This window comes from Sander vitreus, chromosome 23, assembly GCF_031162955.1.
Source record: "Sander vitreus isolate 19-12246 chromosome 23, sanVit1, whole genome shotgun sequence".
NCBI lineage: Eukaryota > Metazoa > Chordata > Actinopteri > Perciformes > Percidae > Sander > Sander vitreus.
Window position 1 is genome coordinate 10,079,960 of NC_135877.1, and position 13,294 is coordinate 10,093,253.

The following is a 13,294-nucleotide window of genomic DNA, read 5'->3' on the forward strand; positions in this document are numbered from 1 at the left end:
GTGTGTGTGTGTGTGTGTGTTTAGAGTGCATGCAGCTGTGTGGGTTTGCATGTGTGTAACTGAATCAAGCTGTAAAGACTGCAATTGCACAGTTTTGAATGGTACCCAAGTATAATTAGTGATACCCGAGTCACGATGAATAAAACATGCGCTACACACAAACTAATACCTGGGCGCAGGTTCAAAACTATCATTACCTACAAAAGCCTATGATCGATGAACAAGGTAGAGAAGGAAGGAAATTGAGCCATTTCACATCGGTCTGCAGTGAAAAAATGCTAATGATCCTAAATGTATCATTTTAAATTCTGAAATATAAAAAAAAGATTTTTCAGAGCATGACATTTAGCAGCTTCTCCACAAGCTGTAAAAGGCTCAAAGTTCATTATCTAAAAGCTCATCTCCACAAAATTGACAAATTCATAGAGTGAAGAAGAGATGAAAATACACAAAAGCAGAGAAATGTCTGTGTCACACTGCCCTTTATATACTATGTGTCTAGTTTCTGTGCTTTGCGTGTCAGCAGCTGTCTATCTTCATCATCATCTTGCTTCCCCCCCCCCGTACCTTGAACTCATTCTCCTTGTCTTTGGTGCCCTTGTGAAAGGGCCGGTCATATCTGAACCTCCAGATGTGATTGAACTTGTAGAAGCTTTTGATGTTGTCAGGCACTCCATCTCTCTGCAGCACATCTTGACTCTCTGGGATGGGGGTTACAGCATAGATCTGCAGGTCTGAAGGCACCGGACGTTAAGGGAAAGTACAAGAGAGTGACAAGGTAAAGCACTAAAACTGACAAGAATTCTTCATTGACCTGAAAGAACATGAGAAATCGCAGATACGCTCACACAGAGGACAAGGGACACAATCTTGTTTCATTAGTCACACACACTTTTATTTACATCCACATAGAAACCCTGCCAAGGGTATACGACTGTAATAGGGGCCTTTTACTACTCCTGCCACACTCCAAAAGAATGCATACGCAACCACACATGTCATGCTGGTACACAATCAGTGCACAAAAGAAGAACACAAACAGAAGAACTAAACAGAGAAACAAAAATGCAAAAGAAATAAAGTCAAGGCAAATGACAGACACACTCGACTCGTAATTTTGAAGAGGATAGAGGAGCAGGAAGTGATGCGGTGTTCAGGCTCACCCTCCTCATCATGAGCAACTCCTTCAATCAGGAGGGACTTGACCAGGGAAATAGCAGTTAGGACAGCTACTGTACATTCATTTATATGCATGAGTGTTTGCAACAAGGCCATACAGGTGGGTGAGCAACCTGAGAGAGATTCTATTGATTACATAATTCATTCAAACGATCCCAGTCTTTTTTTCAGTAGGGGAAGCTCAAACAAGCAAACATGTCCCATAAATACATAACAATAAAAAGCAGAGCATTTTCATCATGTCTTTCGGTCCTCCATCTGGCTTTCTTTTAGCGCTAGAGTCAATGTGTCGCTATGCCACAAAGTCTTTGCTTTCCCCTGCCTCTCCCTCTATAACAGTTGTCCCACACATTAGTGTGAATAATTAAAAAGGCTTCCATATTGTACAGCTCAATTTGAACACGCTGCATGAAAATGAAGACTTTAACTCTCAATGTGAGTCGGTGACGGGTTGGTTTCAGAAGTGGGGGCACAAAATGAAGTCAAATACTAAACAAAAGTCGGAGAGCCTCACAGTACTATTGACAGGCACAAAAGTAATTGTTTCATACACCCTCCAATCGTCTATGTCCACGTATAAACATTTGATACTCTTTCAGTCTTCACACAACAGTGCTAAGGTCGGTCTGGGTATTTTTTATGTTTCTATAATATGTGTCCATGTTCAAATGTTTAAATGTTGCGGATACCAGCGGGGTTTGTGAGCTCAGGAGCAGTCTGTGTCAAAATTGCTCAGATTTGTTCCAGAGCACCACATGAGCAGAGCCACAACACCAAACTAAAATGTGTACTGTTGCAATAAATGGTTGATTTGACAGTCTTGGCTGAACTTAATTTAAAGACATGTCTATCAAATTTGTTATTGTGGTTTTCATAATAATGGTGGTTAAAAAAAATGAGAAAGGTGAAGTAAAGCATTGTATTATTAATGTCATTATAACCCTACCTAAAGTCATATTTAGTATCAGAAGATATACAATGTCAGATTGGCCTGTTAAAAAAGAGCATATATTTGATTGTTGTTTGATTCCAGCATCTTTTTAGGAGAATATCAAAGTAACTGCAGATCTTAGTAGTATTCTTTATGTTAAAAAAACTGCCACAAATCAGATGGTAGGGCAGACAGTATGTAGCCTGACAGACAAAACCATGGGTAAAAATGTCCTTGAAGCACTCAAGGCAACCCAGATGACTGTAATATTACTTTTAAAAAAAAATCATTTTAGAGCTTCTCTGATCTAAATTAGAGCCCTAATTGAAGCCCTAGTGAAAATACTGCCTCTACATCTGTATGATCACATTGTGTTTGATAGTGTTTTCTTGTATGAGATTCTGAATGCAGCATGTGGTATGCAGAGCAGTGTGTGTGTGTGTGTGTGTGTGTGTGTGTGTGTGTGTGTGTGTGTGTGTGTGTGTTTCTGTGAATGAGCCTTTGATAATGAAAAGAAAAGAAAAGATTGCGAGAGATGGAAGGAGGCATGGCGTGTGATAGCGTGTGCCTCGTTACAGGTAATTGCATGGATGCAAACACAAAGCATGCCGTCTGTAAGCCTCTGTGCCTCTATACTGCGCTGTTGTCATTTCTTATGCAGTGCCGCACATTTGACTGCTCAACACGGCCCACGCTTGTGAATTCATGTTGTATGTGCCTCTTTCTATAGCAAGGATACACTGTGCGTCTGCCTGGTATATGGTCTGGTCTGGCTGGTTGACGTGCTGCATGGCGATGGCATGGGGGAACTCGTTGAGCATCCGTTGCTGAAAAGCCTCCAGCCTCTCATAGTCATGGCCACGGCACACAAACTCCTTATTCTGCAGAGGGCGGGGGTGGGGGGTGGGGAGCAGAGGACAGTGTGGAGTTAGCTTGACATCTAGTGGTCGCACATCGCAACTGCAGCTTCCAACTGCAAACTCCACCAAGGACATGGCCTGTTACATCATTAAATGGTATTGAATAAGAGTTGCTGAATGTCACACTGGAGGAGTCTTATATAAGAAAAGTTCATTCTTCCTGCAGGTCTATTTCTTCTTTGAATAATGAAAAAAAATAATGACTCTATTCAACTTGCTATTGACGAAGAGGAATAAGACAAAAAGGCAATATGGAGATTTCTTTACCCGTAAGAAGAAAGGAAACTTCTTTCCATAGAAACCCACTCTGAAGAATTCAGGCTCTAGTCTTTGCTGGTCCATGATCTTGTCATAGAGAGAGGCTTCCATCATCTGGCAATGAAAATAAAAGGACAGTATTGAATATAAACCAACAGCATGCAACCTATAAGGGAATTGGTGCGTTGACAAAAGCATAGTTATTTTAAAGCAGATTAATTGCATTAATTAATCTGTATGTAAAATATGAATAAAACTACATTTCTTTTTAGTTTTCCTTAATGACCCCATCATCACATGGTAAGACTTTAACTAACAATGCTTCTTAAGCTTGCTTATTGTGGACAACTCACCCTCATCTTGCTTAAGTTCCTGTAGTCGTAGTAAGACTCATATTGGTCTGCCAGTTCTCTGCACAGGATGATGCCATTCTCCCAACACTGAAGACATAAAAACTCACACACTTATTCATCCGCACGCTCACTGTGTCCTGTCTCAAAAGAAAGCAAATATAACAAAAATCAAGGAACCTCATTAACTAGTATAATATGCACAGAAGGCTTAATAAAAACTCACTCTGCAGTGGTGCTGCTAAGCTGTATTTCCCCCACTGGATGGCACTGGTGAGTCAACAACATCAAAAATCTGATCTAACCTCTTCATGCAGGTACACGCAGCACCCAGCCATCTTGCTAATTAAATGAAAAGCGTTCCTTTCCTGCCGCATTCTGATCCCTGTGCGGCAGCACCAGCAGATGGCATAGCTCGTGAATGTGAAGGGAAATTGGACTATGAGTAACGAGGGGAGCAGTTTTAATGATTCCGCAGAACAATGTTATTTCATCAGAGATGCTGAATTTTGGAGGGTTTCCATAATGCCACTTTTCCCTGAGAGTGCAGAACAGTGGCAAAGGTAGTTAGGATAAAAAGAGGAGTAGGGGGAGGAAGACTTCCTGAGTAACAGAAGGAAAGCAAAGTCTGTGAACTAGCCTGTGAATGCTGCTGCATCCCGACTCAGCAGAGCTCCATTTAAGCTGCCAATCTCACGGTTCATTCTTAGCTGCTGCCTAAAACCAACACACCAATGCAAATCACGCTTCGCCCGTCAGTCTTGCCGTCATCATGTCCCATAATATTTCTTAAAAGGAACGATATCAGAAATTGTGGGACCATACGGATCTTGCTTTAATTACAGCCACCAGCGATTCATCCGATTAAAGCGAGGAGGTGTGGATGCCTCGAGCCGTTGTCACAGTTCACTACAGGTAGAAATGAAATGTCTGACTCTGACCGCAGGTGACACATATTTATATTGCTCCATACAGCTTACAGCTCTGCTCTACTCTCTTATGAAGGGATTTCATTTCATGTGAATGACGTCACGTCTCCACTAAACAAGCAGGGAATTCCAGTTCTCTCATCTTCCATTCATGAGTATTAATGTTTCATGAATTGTTAAAGCTTATGAGGTTCAAATTCATGTATTCATGGCTGGTATGTATTTATTCTAAACAAAGCACTATTGAAATGGCTGTGCCAGGTATGAATGAGAGTCCCATTTTACAATTTGCATGAGAAGCTGACATGTGCCAATGTTTAGAAGCCACTTGTCCTGCTTGTTTTGCAGCTTGTATGTACAGTGTTTCACTAAGTTAGTACCTAGTAAAAACAGAGCTTATATGATTTATTTTTTCCATACGAAACCCAATCGAGGAAGCAGTAGCTTTACATTTTGTCATGATGTTTCTTTACATAAAGGCGATGGAGGATAATAGCCTTTTGATACCAACATGTCTTAGAGCTGCATGCAATTGTCTTTATATACCCATGGAAAAAGTTGTTCTACAGTGTGCTACAAAAGCGCTGAAGGAATTGTCTTGTTTCTGTCTAACAGTCAACTGTTTGTGTTCAAGCTCACCTTCCCCCTGTCAAAGTTCTGGACGATTGTGAGGTGCAGATACTCTTTTCTTTGCCACTCGCTCTGCATGGGGTAGTTCAGGAACTCTCTGAGCGGCCTGTCTGACCATTCCAGTAACTCATCGTACAGAAGCAGAGTGTATGATGCCTCTGAGAAACACACAGACACAGGACAAACAGTCAGGAGATGATATGCATATTATGGAAGCAGTTCAGAAGAATACATTTGGACATACAAGGATAACAAGATGAAAGGACAGTAGGTGTACACATATTACCACATACAGTAAGACCTAGGGCTGTGCAATTAATCAAATTTGTAATCGCGATCACGATTTTGGCTCCTAACGATCACAAAAACGATGCTATTTTGCACATTATATTTTGCAAGTAAACATTTATTTTGTCTTATGTTTTGTAGGGGCAGTCAAAAAGTTCAAACGGGAAAAGTATTCCCGTAAAAAGGGAAATGTCACAGTTCAAGGTGTTTTCACTGTTGATTTGTTTATGGGTTTGAGTGTTGTTGTTTTTTTTTATTCAATAATTGCAACATCTTTCCAAAAGTCGAGTAATCGTGTTAATAATCATGATTTCAAAATTGACCAAAATAATCGTGAATATTTTTTTCCTCCATAATTGAGCAGCCCTAGTAAGACAGCAATAACGTATCTCCCACTCATGCTAACACCTACGCTCACAAATACTGTATGTTACAGTCATTCCTTTTGACGCACCTGTGTAGTTTTGTGCTTTCAAGTGCAGGTCGTACAGTTTGTGAATGTAGCGGATGTACATCTCCTCTTTGTTTAGCTCAGTTTTGTAGAAGTTCTGACCGGAGCAGTGGGTGGTTCGGTGATGATTGAGGACAAAAGAATCACAGGAGAGAGAGGAGAAGGGGGGGGGGTTAAGAGATAGAGAGTTGGAGATGCAAATGAGGACACATTTTGTTGTGATGATCGTTCGATGTTAGATGTGTACTAATATATTTCAGCCTTCTGATCAGCAGTGACTTCTGATCCATCTGCCTACACACCCAGGTGCTCATCCAGATGGTTGCACTTACATAAGGACTAAGAACTAGTAGGCAGGAGGGCCTGACAATAGAAAGAACAGAGTTTTGGAAAAGTGGAAGCAGAGGGAAACAGCTAGGCTGGCTCTCAAGAAGATGCATTAAAACAATCATTTTGTTGAAGATGTGATTTTGTAACTGCCAGAAACAAGTCAGAAATGAGTCACTAGTAACACTAAAACCGTATGCAGTTTTAGACAACCAATCAGACTCATGGAGTAACTGCTACTCACCAGTAAGCTGACAGTACATCCAATCTTTTTTCCATCCACTTCTCCCAGCTTCATACAGTCTCTGTGACAGAAACATTATAAGACATGCAAAGCTATGACTTAAGTGGCGACGAAGAAGAAAAAATTCACAAAGCAAATCCAAATTGATAAAGCATGTATGCATGTTTCTGAGAATGTATGATTGCACTCTCACCTATAGTCCAGCAATCTCTCCATTAAGCGAGTGACGGTAGCGATCAGAGAGATTCCACTCTCCCTCCAGGTCTCTCTCTCAATCTTCTTCAGCAGGCTGGAGGACAAGATGGAGATATGTACAGATCAAAAGAGATAAAATAGAGCGAATGGGAAAGGAAAGGTGATATGGGGAGGTTGGGAGAAGAAATTACTACAAAAGCAAAAGAGGCAAAGCAAAGATGAAATCAATCCCAGTCATACCAGTGTCACCTATGCTTGTTGGCCTGCCTGCGGGAGTTAAAATAAAATACCCAAAGTGGCTAAATAAATAAATCACAATAGCTAATATACTGTTTTGCCACCTCAATAGATTTTTAGAATTGATTGGTTATCTCAACTGGACAAACACATTACAGCCAAAGTACTGCCAAAGTAGCTTTTGGCTGACCCTTCCCGCTGTTCCCCCTCACACAGACACAGAGAGAACAAAGAGGAGAGCGTCTTACCTAGGGTACGGACCAAACAGAGGAATTCTACTCCAGGCGGGAAGCATAGGCGGAATAAATTAATATTAATATGATTAATATCAGCACACACTCACACACGTTAGTTACGGGGTTAGTGGAGTTAGTAGGAGGAAAATAAATTAAGAAACTAAATAGAATCAATAAATCAAATAGGCAAGAAAAGATAAAAGTAGGCTAAAATCATAAACATAAGGATTAAAACTAACTTGTGATCTGCATTCAGGCTGAATTAGATACTGGCAATTTAATAATATTTAATAATGATTCATAATGCATAATCATATTATATTGCACAATATATGGTAAGTATAGATATGTAGTTTTAATAATATTCAGTGATATTACAATGTTTTCTGTAATGTTTCACATGTAAAGAATGGTGGGAAAGAGAATGATTGACTATGAAAGACAAAAGGGACAATTACAGTAGATGTATATTGATAAAATGCTTTGATTCACATCTATGTGATAGTAAAAGAGACATACAGTATGGCTTCATTTAATGCAATAATGTTTTTGGAAGCTAAGTTGTAATGTAGGGCTGAGTCCAAATATAGTAGTCCTTTGTGAAGGTTGACATAAAAATATGAACAGGCACAAAAAGAAGCACGGACACGGACACGGACACACACACACACACACACACACATCGCGTGAGCACATACCCTAAGCATGCAGGGGCACAAACCTGGTGACACAAGGACAGTGTGGACAAGGACAGGCCACAGAGGAGGTGAGAGTGAAGATGAAGGTGAATACTGATCACTTACCTCTCATTATTATGTTAGCAATGGACCCAATCTAACTAAAGAACTACCCACTGCATTTTTCTTAAAGACTAATGATTTGTGAAATGAGTGAAAGTTTCAATTTAAAAAAATAAACTCTTTATTAGAAGCATGTTCTGTAATCAATCTTTTTTTCTATTCAGGTAAAAGAGCATTCCCTGAGCATGAATGTTGTTATCTGTGCTCTTTGGCTGACAAGGTTAAAAGCTCTTTTTCAATGAGGAATACTTAGACATATCTAAATTTACTTACAGATAAAGCGGCCCTTTTTACTGAGGCAAACAAGCTGCGAGATGGAGCCTGGCTGATGAAGCCTTCTGTGGGCCGCATCATTTAGGTCATCAATGAACAGCTATTTTGTCTGTTAGTGGAAGTTGTAGTTATCCCTGTATCCTGAACTGGCTTCTTTATTGCGGCCTTTACAGTGACTTTACTGTTAAGCTCATTCTTGAGTGGCTCCATGGGACACATTATATTAACACACTGGCCACCTCATTCAATCCCTTTTCCTTTAAAATCCAAGGTAATTAGACAAATGTAAGTAAGTGTGCACCCAAGCGCCCCTCGTCCCCATATTTTCTGTTTCTATTGCTGTTCTCTAACTCACATGCTGTTGAAGAGCTCCCTGTACGTCTCATCTCCCTTGCCCTCAGACATCAGGCTATCCAGCTTGTCGATCAGCTTAGCCTCCACCTGTGAGAAAGAAAAAGCAGTTCAATCTCAAAGGGGCTCCCGGTTCAAACGATATTGATAAAATGACAGCAGGGGTGGTTTAGAGATTAAAACTGAACAGTGTGGGGGATCAAATCACTTCACGTCATGTGATGTCATGTCAAAGTCAGTCACGCGGAAAAGTAAAGGCAAGTGCCTCTGACATGTTTTTATAGTTTATGACTTATATCATATCATAAAAAAAGTGCATCGCCAACACCAGAGTGCAAGATGGTGGGGGAAAAAAATGACCTTTGGATATTGTTAGGAATCTTTTCATCCTTATCAGTTACTTTTGTCACCACATCTCAGCTGTCATTCGCATCACCTCACCTACATTATTTTACCCTGCAAAATAATTACTAAAGCTGTTTTATGACATTTACAATAACAATTATGTGAAAGAGCATCTGCTATTATAATCAAAATGACCTAAAAGCTTAGCAGCTAACATTACTATGGTTGAATTGTTGCCCTAACTAGGTAGCTTGGTAACTTAGCTACACTGTAGCATATCCTAACTTAAAAAGATAGATTTCAATGTTTGCAATTATGAGAAATTAATGATGTAAATGTCAAATAAACATTACAAGTTCAAATAATATTTATTGTGAGCCAAATTATGAGGAAAGCATATATATTTGCTAATAACAAAAACATTGTGAGATTCTAATTCTGGTGACTTTTGACCCACTAGAGTGAAGGTCCCAATGACCTGTGCGTGTAAGGGTTAAACTTGCAATTAAATATGAGTTTCCAGCTTCTATTTTTAACAGCTGTTTACTTGTTTGAAATTGCCACTGCGTCTCTGCTCCCAGTCCATCATGTCATGGAAGATGGGAATCATGACATTCCTCAGATCAGGCTGAGGCACCAGCGTCACTTCCAGGAATGGACCAATCATCGCTGGGATGAAGTTCAACTTGTGTTCTCCTGGAGGCGAAACAGAGGTCAACATACAGTAGAGGTTAGGCTCTCACTTTATCCCTGAACACAGCGTATTGTTGATTTCAGAGGCAATTTGGCCAACTCTGGAACGCAAACTACCACAGGCTGCTCTGATAATTTGGTTTAAGTGCACTGCACTCTAACCAAATTGATGCAGTATTTTAATAATAATCACAGTGCCTGTGTTACTTAAAATGTATTAATGTTAGTGGAATGACTTCCATTATATTGACATCAAATAAAACAAAAATAAAGTGACTGCAAAATGTATTTCAAATTGGGCAAAAACACACTTGAATACACATAACACTATAACTCATTATGAAAACACAAAATTGCACAGATTCATACCAGACTCAGAACAGAACAAAGGGTTGAGAGCACCCAGCTGGTTGCCATGGTGACAGATAGTTGTCGGCACAAAGAAAAAAAGGCCGACAGTTTTGTTTAATCAGTCAACAAAAGGCGAATAATACAGAATGCATTTGTCTTTACGTTCTCTGATGTTAGTGCGTCACACAGACCTCAAGAACACTACTTTTGCATCAGAAGAGGAATAAATATAGAGAATTATTACAGGCGTGTTGTTATATATATATATATGCCTGTAAAAGATACCTACTGCTGGAATGAAAGACCTCGACAGCACTTTATTTGCAGCACCGCTCGGAATTGGTTAAATATTACTATAAGTCTTTTCTAAAAAAGACTCTCATTGGATGTAGGAGTACATTTAGGAATAAAGCAGTCCATGTGAACCATGTGCATTAAAATTACTTTTATCATCTTACCTAAATTCTGCCACATGCTGAAGATCTCACAGCCCATCATCACCCTCATGTCGCCATATCTGCATGAAAAAATATAATGGTTAGAAATGTGTGCCTGCTGCAGGTAAATACAGAGAGAAGCAGTGAGAACAGCCCGTTAAGTAGTCATTATACTGTATGTGGCCTACAGTATACTTTGAGTGTGTGCCAGAGAATGGGAGCAGGACAGGATGGCCTTTTGAGAAAGCACATGGATTATTATAGGCCATTCTAACACATGCAGCATTGAATGCAGAGTGTGTTTATACGCATTTGCAAACAGAACTTACTTTTCTAGTATCTTCTTCCTCTTGGAGGGAGAGAAGGACTCCAGCTGAAGACAGGGCTGGTTGATAAATATTACAGACAGATAGAAGTACGAGTCCCACACCTGAAAATGACAGCAAAAAAAATAGCATTGTGTCAATGCTGTGCAAAAACATCCTCCTGCAACTTGACCTTTCAGGGAATTTACTAGATAATATGCCTCAGGTATCCATGGAGTTTTCAGTGGTTTGGTGTGGTACAAACTGTACAACAACAGCTGTTAAATTCAGTAACAAAAAAAATATAACCCTCCTTTAAACACCGTCATTTTCCACTAATTCTATTGTCTGCCTCAAGCTTTTGGCTAACGGTTAGCTCTGTTTTATGTTTGTGTCTCTGTGAAGGCTTTTGTTTGTGTGATGTAAAAAAAAGTTCAAGTATATTCAGCTTGAGTATCAAGTAGCACTGTAGCATTGCTCACACACACACACACACACACACACACACACACACACACACACACACACACACACACACACAGAGAGACAGACAGAGCCGTTGACAGAGCCGCCTACCTTGTAGTCAAACTTGTCATTGAGGAAGTTTTTCCTCAGAGCGTCAGACAGGTAGAGGACAGTTGTGATGATGACACTAAAAGAACAGAGAAAGAGAAGAGGAGGTGGAGAGGGTTATTGTGTTAGCTTGCAGGAAAATGCATCACCATGAACTACTGATAGACTATTCAAATGGCCCGTTTGTAGAGTGATAGTACAGAGGTGAACTGAAGACACATTTGCAATTACATCCCATAATGATGAGGGCCAAATATAAAAACCCAAGGGAAACACAAAAACGAGCAAAGTGGCACTCTCGTCTCTCTATGACCTGAAGTTGTGGAGTTCCAGTCTTGTGAATTTAAAGAAATATTTGTGAGTTAGAGTCTGTAGTAGATACAAGCATGTCATTGACCTTTATGTATCAGATCAATGCAATGCATTTGATAATGTCCTCGAATGACACAGAGCATTAGCCTTGGATTCACTCTCATTTCATCTGAGAGCACTGCTACTATCAGAATTCCCCTACATTTTCAGCAGATAATAACTTAATAATATTTTTTTGGATGTCGACAATTCAATATTTTATTCTTCTCTTTGTACTTCAACCTTCCTGCTGAAATCATGTAATAAAGTTGACCTTTTAAAAGAGAAAGGTGGAACACACTGTCCATGAAGAGAGACGAGGCTCTACATACACTTTCAGCAGATGAAAGCTGCCTCTATGTGTGCACATCCGTGTGTGTGTGTGTGTGTGTGTGTGTGTGTGTGTGTGTGTGTGTGTGTAGGGGGGAGGGTCTTACTTGTTGGTGACCAACCGCATGACGGTCCAGTCTTTGGGAAACATTTCTGGTCGGATTAGGATCCTGAAGACCGTGAAGATCTGAAGAAGAAAGTCCTGGAACACACAAACAAATGCAGCAGACATGTTATCATTGGGAAGTCGAACCAATTGGGTCAGGCTTGGTCCTAAATTCCAAGCTTGTGCAGTATTTCAAAACAGTCTTTTTCTGAATATCTCTCTATGGTGTGGAAACATTGAAAATCAAGCTCTGTGCATATCACTCCCTTCTTCACTCTATTAGGATTTAAGACACGTATTACATTACACGCATACCTGTAATTTACATGTTTGTGGTCACAGGGGGAGAGGTGAATAATAGCATTGTGGGACTTTCTATGGAATACTAAATCCGCTGAAAGCAAATTTAAGGAGAAACAGATTTGTTTCTGCATAAATGTATATGTGAAACACTGCATACTTAAATCTAAGGATTTGTGTGTAACATGAAATCAAATGCAGTCACTGTATGTCTGTGTTCATGGTGCTAAAACAATGAAATACAGTGTCTCTCAGTTTAAATCTATTTTATTTATCGTCACATCTCAATTCTTTTTTCCAAGTACAGTGGTTGCTCAATCTTTTCCAGACAATTACTTTTGGATACTTGTAATAAAAATGCTCAAAATAAAGCATGGAAAGTGTGCTCTCAAGCAAACGTGAGCATATTACCTCTCTACTTTTTCTGACATTAAGGGAATTTACATTTCTCACTTGGATGAACTGGAGCCCCATTAACTTTCTCAGTCTCCCCTTTTTTGGGTTTTCCGTCTCTCTGCACTTCTTCAGTTTGTCACCTGCTACTGCTGACATTACAGTTCAACCCCCATTGCATGCACACATTTGTAAAAGTAAACAAGTAAGTATACAAATAAAGAATATAAACATAAGTGTGTATAGGTGTACAAACATTTCAGAAATGTCTGCAAGTGCAGTGGGTGAGTCACTTGTGGGAGAGTGGGAAGTTTATGAAAACTTTTAGAAAGAGGGAAAGAGAGAAAGAGAGGCAGAGAGCTAGAGCGATGTTTCAAAGATAGCAGGGAGAAAAACAAATGTTGTGCAGACAAACAGACTAAAAAGTCAAATCCAATAAAGAATATATATATATATCTCAATTCTTCTCTCCCACTTTACCAATTATTAATATGCCTGGTATGGTCTCAGT

At 39.7% G+C, this 13,294-nt stretch overlaps 1 protein-coding gene across 3 annotated transcripts in view; it reads right to left on the reverse strand.

Moving 5' to 3' along the window:
- The window catches only part of dock4b (dedicator of cytokinesis 4b), a 112,160-nt gene that overhangs the window by 21,365 nt on the left and 77,501 nt on the right, over positions 1–13,294 (reverse strand). For all 3 annotated transcript variants that reach the window (XM_078281352.1, XM_078281349.1, XM_078281350.1), the window contains exons 27-40: positions 12,092–12,186; positions 11,307–11,382; positions 10,755–10,855; positions 10,447–10,505; positions 9,492–9,640; positions 8,604–8,689; positions 6,701–6,796; positions 6,508–6,568; positions 5,940–6,033; positions 5,207–5,355; positions 3,642–3,728; positions 3,298–3,402; positions 2,850–2,991; positions 568–734 (exon numbers count right to left, since the gene is read on the reverse strand). In XM_078281352.1, coding sequence (XP_078137478.1) covers positions 568–734; positions 2,850–2,991; positions 3,298–3,402; positions 3,642–3,728; positions 5,207–5,355; positions 5,940–6,033; positions 6,508–6,568; positions 6,701–6,796; positions 8,604–8,689; positions 9,492–9,640; positions 10,447–10,505; positions 10,755–10,855; positions 11,307–11,382; positions 12,092–12,186 — 1,467 coding nt within the window. The remainder of the gene's footprint in view (positions 1–567; positions 735–2,849; positions 2,992–3,297; positions 3,403–3,641; positions 3,729–5,206; positions 5,356–5,939; positions 6,034–6,507; positions 6,569–6,700; positions 6,797–8,603; positions 8,690–9,491; positions 9,641–10,446; positions 10,506–10,754; positions 10,856–11,306; positions 11,383–12,091; positions 12,187–13,294) is intronic.